This window comes from Salvia hispanica, chromosome 3 (assembly GCF_023119035.1).
Source record: "Salvia hispanica cultivar TCC Black 2014 chromosome 3, UniMelb_Shisp_WGS_1.0, whole genome shotgun sequence".
Classification (NCBI taxonomy): Eukaryota; Viridiplantae; Streptophyta; class Magnoliopsida; order Lamiales; family Lamiaceae; genus Salvia; species Salvia hispanica.
The window spans coordinates 5,551,757-5,558,433 of record NC_062967.1 but is presented as its reverse complement, the minus strand read 5'-3'; the positions used below and the strand labels follow the sequence as shown (position 1 = coordinate 5,558,433).

The 6,677-nt window shown below is 33.6% G+C and overlaps 1 protein-coding gene across 1 annotated transcript; it reads right to left on the bottom strand.

The window, feature by feature from the left end:
- Positions 1–2,841: 2,841 nt before the first annotated feature.
- On the bottom strand, positions 2,842–6,399 carry LOC125211495 (nicotinamide adenine dinucleotide transporter 1, chloroplastic-like). Its single transcript, XM_048111322.1, has 9 exons — positions 5,897–6,399; positions 5,496–5,591; positions 5,184–5,290; positions 5,025–5,073; positions 4,758–4,870; positions 3,940–4,034; positions 3,730–3,818; positions 3,541–3,635; positions 2,842–3,354 (listed from the first exon to the last, which is right to left on the bottom strand). Exons 1-9 carry the CDS (start codon positions 5,964–5,966, stop codon positions 3,118–3,120), a joined length of 951 nt encoding a protein of 316 aa, XP_047967279.1. The 5' UTR covers positions 5,967–6,399; the 3' UTR covers positions 2,842–3,117.
- Between the last annotated feature and the right edge of the window lie 278 nt (positions 6,400–6,677).

The following is a 6,677-nucleotide window of genomic DNA, read 5'->3' as shown; positions in this document are numbered from 1 at the left end:
AAAAGAACAATACATGATTCCAACTATTTTTCTTTTTTGCTTTTGAAAATCTGAAAATCTTACTATTCGACAGAAAAGGCAAATATAGACATTCTAGTGCAAAGTTGAGCTCCACTTCGACTATAGATTTTTTTACAATTAATATTCCACATAATTATGATTATTTTATGTAAATTATAATTATTCCGGACTGCATATCTATATTTCTTTTGGGTGAGTATTATATATAATTTCTTGAAAATTGTGCTTTACTTGTACTTTTGCCGACCTCAAAGAATAGATGCGTGAACTAATACTCAAAATTCATTTATTTTTTTTCTTAAAAGAAAAATTAAATTTGATACTATAGTCTATTCTTAACGAAGCATGAATCATAATTAAGTCTGATACTTGATGCAAAATTGATAGACAATCCTTCAGTCCCCAGCTAGATAAACTCATTCACAAAATCGTGTATTAATTAATTAATATCATAAAAATTAATTATCTATATGTTACTACTTATGGAGACAAATTTAAACCAATTTGATGTATAGAGTTGTTGCATTATCATGCATATAGTATTTCGTACTATATATTGCTAGCTAAACTCATCTTTAACTATTTTTTAAACACGACATAAAGAGTAGTGTGACTTGATTTATCAACAATGACCAAATTTATCTTATCACATAATTCTCTTTTTTCCGACAACTTCATGTTACTGCTAAATAATTAAGAATGATTCTCCTCCCAAAGTTTCAAGAGATTTTTTTTTATTTAGTTATAAGTGGTTTGCTTAAGTTAATATGTGACTGGCGAGTGAATTAATAAATTTATTACTCGTATTAAATAGTTATCAAATAAAATTGTTCACACTCTTTTTTATCCAAATTTTCAAAACACACACAAATAATGTGTTGTCATCTTAGAAAAACATTCTCTCATAATATCACACATTTTGATGTTAGGATATTCCAGATCCCTACCCCGACACTAAAAAATGCATCCATGGATAGCCTTTCTAATTTATTTATTTTTCTTTAACCAACAAACTTTTATGAGAAAAATATATAAATAACATATATATCCATGCCAAGTTATATCCATTGCTTTTGCAAATGGGGCTTTGAGCTCAACGAGTTCAATCAAATATCTTGTCCCATGTCCACATTATCCTTTTATTGAGGCTAAACTTTTCTTAAATAACTAAAGAAACCTATTTTGTTAATAAATTATAGGCGACCCCATATTAAAATATTATTAATCACATTATGTATGTAAAGTGACATTATCTGTATATATTTTAATGAATATAAAAATAAAATGTAATGTGCTAAATCGCAATTATAATAAAATTATTTTTTTGAAGGACACCTTATAAAACTAGTGTTTTCAAATCAAATCCTTCTACAAAGAACATACATAAAAAAAAGCTTATAGACTTTAATTTTGGTCCCAATTCATATAATATTCACCCAACTTCCTATTCTAACCATAAATCGATTATTTTAAACCACCTTTTTCCAGCATCTAGATCAGTACATCTCCCCAACCTGCACCTCTTTTCATTGCTCTCCAAATCTTGATTTTCAAGTTTTAACTCATTGTCAATATCTCATATATTACCACAATGTAGCTCTACTATATAAGTATCAAATTTTCAACTTTAATTTTTTTTGGGGGGTTTTGTTACCTTTATTTATATCCTTTTTATAGTTTTACTATTAGTGCGTGCTAATCAAAGCTAACTGTCGTAAATGGTCTAGGACGTATACTAGTATATTATAGATTTATAGTACATGGATGTGTTCAACGACATCATGTCTGCGTATTACAAAACATGATAATCAAGGACGAAGAAGTGAACGGCGTAGCAATACGGCTGTTGATGCCCTAAATCAACACCCATAACGATTTCGTTCGTGACTACAAAATTGCTACTGTAATTATCGATGGGAAGTTACTAAAACTTTGGCTAAATGCACTGAAAGGTGAAAACTCATCATCATGTGTTATTGTTTCAACATTCAAAGAATGGGTCCAAAAAACCACCATACATTATCTATATATCATGACACTCATTGCACTCCTTAATGACTTTGTTGAGGGGCTTTTCACTTTTACAGCTGCTCAAACTAATTATGGAGACAAGAAAAAAATATCAATGGTTTGTTACAAATTATATCAATAATGTTCATGACAATAATGATATCCAATGTTGCTGCTAAGCATCACAATATTCATCGAGTATAGCATCACTCAAGATATTATTTCTCTACATAATTACTTAAGTTACTAGGCAAATATCCTTCAATAATTCATGCGGCATAGTGCAAGAATCAACTTTGATCGAAATTATGCATAAATCTTTCGATGTTTCACAGTTGGCAACCATAACAAAAAAGCAGGCTTTACCAACCGATTGCAAATACACAGACAGAGAGTAGTTGATGCAGAAACTTCTTATTGTGAAAATGGTGAGAATTCTTATATAATTTGCTATATTTGCTAAATGTAGAGCTCAAAACCTCTACAAGCAATCTGATATTTTTGTTAAATGCAACATTAAATTTAATGATCACGTGTCACGGTGGACACAAACATACATGAGACAGTTGATCTCGGCATTAATCACTATACTGCTAGGCTAACACAATAACACACATACACATAATAATATGCAGTATTTGCTGAGTGTACAGTTCACCATAGTTATTTCATAGGTCCAATGCAAGATGTCACTCAGTTCTACCAATAAGAAAATTTTGATTTGAACCACATATTACACTTACAAACACCAGTATATTATTCGTATAACAGCATAGAAAAATCAGACATACAATTACAAGCGTCCCAGAATGAAATAAAATGAATTTGGTGACGGTTTAAGTCATATATAGGAGATAAAGAATGTTGTTCTTACCATATCTGAAGATATTACAATTCCTTGAGAAATTAATTGGAAACATTGAATTAGGGTGTTCCTAATCCTGTATCATAACTCATCATCATCAACATCAATCACATAATCTCTCTCCTAAAACCAGAATTTAACCAAATTAGGAAAGAAGGGAGTCTATAAGGTATGACAAATTGGCAACTGCTACTTGAAACCGGCTCAACTGAGCTGCAACCTCACAGTGTTTGAGGGTGTGGACCAGGAGGGAACACAGTGAGAAGAAAGCGATGAATCATTTCAAAACTGGTGAATGTGATTACAGCAGCTGGGGTTGTCCTCAGCAGGTTGGTGGCACAACCCCGATAAAAACCAGGGACACCTGAGCTCTGATATACTTTCTTCACGCAATCTACCACACCAGAATACCGTTTCTCTGAGTGGTGTCCTTGTTCTTGAAGCCTTGAACGCACAACCTGCATTAAGTTGTCAGGGTGGTTGAATATCTAAAATTCTCAACGCAAGGATTGACTGATTAGTCATATATATTCGTAATTTATGACGTTTAGTTAGGATGCTTATGCTTTCAGAAGGTGTATATGTTTCCATCACAATTCAAAAGAGATTATGCAGCAAAAGCTTTGGCTGGCTTTGCATCATACCTCATGGGGATATGTCAAGGTGGAAGCTGATATTTTTGAAACCGAGGAAGCAATTGCAACATCGCTAGCACTGAGTTTATCCGTGGTGGTGTTATCTATCATAATCACAAGAAGTGTGTCTTGTTTCATCAATAAGAAGATACAAGAACAAGATGGATGCATTTAAGGCAAGAATTAGTCACAACATACTTTGATCGGCTAAGTAACTTTTTATCTTCTCATATGTAGGAAACTGAATTGCAACATGACTGATACCAGCCAAAGCTGGCACAAGACCACTGAGCACCAAAAAGAACAACAGAGAAAGGATTAGAAATCAAACCTTCAACCCTAAAATAAATATAGATTGATTTAGTACAAAATATACTATCTCCACGATTCTGAGAAAGAGAAAATAACCTATATAGTCCACGAGGACCCTCTTGGAGTGCGATTGTTCTCAAGGCGGAAAATGTGCCACTATAAGGAACCACCCCTGGTTTAATTTCTTGAGCCTGCAGGGAAGATAAAGCAAAACATCAGTTTCAAATTTTAACAGATTGTGAGATAGGCCAATTCACCAGTTGTATATTAATATTACACACTACACTACATCTATGAGAAAATTAATTTTTTACTATAACAAAAGCTAGGCAGTCAATACTTCGGTTAAAAAATGAAGTAAGTGTTGTAGGCATTGCTCCAATAGGTCTAATCTAATTGAATGACCTCAAAGCTTTACAATTATAAAGATGCAGCCATATCTTGATATCAACACAAGAAAAATTACTTCCCTGGAGTCTACATATATACTGCATTAAATGAAGGCCTAAACTTGGCCAAAAAGGACCAAGTAGACTTGCCTGCATATTTAGATAGATGAGCTGCATCATACTCGTAGTTTCTAAAGTTGGGAAAGAGAAAAAAAAAATCTAAAACAGAGTTGCTTCATTTCATAGAGACGACCATCAACAAATATAATTGGCCTTAATGTTGGACATATGACCTCATTTTATCTGTTTTTCCCAAATTTCGTATAAAGGAAAAGGATTAAAATGAAATCATAGTTGCTTCACTTCATTGAGTCAAACATCTACAGAACTTAATTTGCCTACGTATAACGTATTTTCTATTTAGATAGATGAGCTGCACTTTACGCTTTACCAACATTACAATTATATCGGATAAAATAATATTCACAAAGCAAAAATAATGTTTCTATAGTTAAATAGACATACTTGAAACCTTGTCTTGACAACCCAAAGAGGATTTGTGACAATCGTAGTTGCAGCCCCAGCACCAGAAGCAGCAATCATATTCGCACCAATTGAGAGCTGATGATGATTTACATCTACAATTTCAGGGAATACAATGCATATCAGAGAAATACATGGAACTAACAAAAGGTCCATTTGTACATTCATCCGAAATAGAAGCACCAAAAAAGGTTCCTTATTCTTTCGTCAACAGAAAAAACTACACATAAGAGCAAGTAATTAACTAACCATCAGCACCAAGAGAACTCTTTAATTGATCATAAATTGTAAAATACACCTGCAAAAGTAGCACAGTCAGTTACACATCAGTTCTCACTAAACTTGCCTGATGCAGCATCTTGGTAATAACCAACCACAACAAAAAGTAAACAAAGCATAATGACTTACCGCCCAATTTGGAATCAATGCAAGCACAGTAGGCGAAAGCCCACGGTACATGCCTCGATACCCATCCTTCAGAAATATTTGTTCTAAGCTCCCAAATATAACACTACCTTGATTTTATAAGAAACAAATATCTGTAAATTTGACTCAGAATACAGAAACGTTGGTTGACACCTTGCGACGAGGAGAAAGTCAAACACAAAAAATAATTTAACGACTACTCAGATAGAAGACCCTGCAGCTTTGACAAAAGTGAATAAAGAATGAATCATAATTCCTTCTATTACATTCACGAATCACGACCGATAATCTTACCTTTAAAATTACTACTAGTGAGCTGCGGCAGCCCATGGACCTGCAGCTTTGTCTTAATAACATCTAATGGACACACAAAAGTAGCTGCAATCACTCCTGTTGAGAATATAATTGTACACATATTAAAATTTGGCAGGTGATTGATCAGGAACAAAAACTAGATACAATAATTATCAGATATCTTCCTCAAGTGTATAGATAATTGACGCTATAAAGCTCTGAAATCTAAGAACAGCTCAGGTCCTTAAATTTTAAATGGCTATGAAGGTACAAATTTTGCTTAATATTTGAATCATAAACGAAATTGAGCACGAGCGAGCTAATTCAAATAAAAAAAAAACGGTAATCATAACAAAATTCACCCGGAAAATAAGAACAATAACTACAGATAATCGATTTACCAGCTGCGGCACCGGCGCCAGCATTGCACAGCAGCTCCCTTGAACTAGGGACGTGCGTGTCAACGGCCATCGCGATATCTACAACGATCGGCTAATTCAGAATAAATAACACCTCGATAGGTAGCAGAGGCAGAGGCGGAGGCGATGATGGTGGAGTCCTCTCTCAAGAGGCCGTTCGTCTCCGAGAACAACCGTCGCATGGCCAATCCGTACAGATTCAACCGAATCTCCTCTGCTTCGGTGAATAAAAATCCATAAAATAGCTACCAGCGGTGATAATCATCGGAGAAATCAATTGTATCGCAGCGATCCTGGGTTGAAAAATCGATTATAGCTAAAAAAGAGGTTTTTCAACAATCGATTTCAATTGTGAGCGAGTGCGGCGACGTAATCACAGCCAGGATTAAAATCGGCAGAAAATCAAAACGCAGATTCGGATCCTCGCAGAGCTAAATTCGGGGCACCTCAATGAAATATTGATGAATAATTAAATCCGGTAACTAATGAAAATTGGATCATGGTTGAATATAATTAATCAATTTTAAATTTATTAATTACTCATGTTCCGATGTTTCATAATTGTGTTTAAGTCAATAATATTTTCAAACTCATTAAAACTAACTTCATTTCTCCAATTGTGTCCATTTTGTCATATTTTTTAAAATATGAATACTTTCTGAATTACAAAAACTAAAAATTTTGTCATAGTTTTTAAAATATAAAAATACAAAATTGATTAAATTGGTAAAAGTGAGTATCATCTAGAGATGTCAATCGGGCT

Coding starts and splice junctions, on each gene's coding strand:
- LOC125211495 (XM_048111322.1), bottom strand. CDS start 5,966: ATGGCCGTTGACACGCACGTCCCTAGTTCAAGGGAGCTGCTGTGCAAT. Junction 4,871..5,024: donor GAGTTCTCTTGGTGCTGATG/GTTAGTTAATTA, acceptor CTGAAATTGTAG/ATGTAAATCATCATCAGCTC. Junction 3,819..3,939: donor GGTCCTCGTGGACTATATAG/GTTATTTTCTCT, acceptor TTTGGTGCTCAG/TGGTCTTGTGCCAGCTTTGG.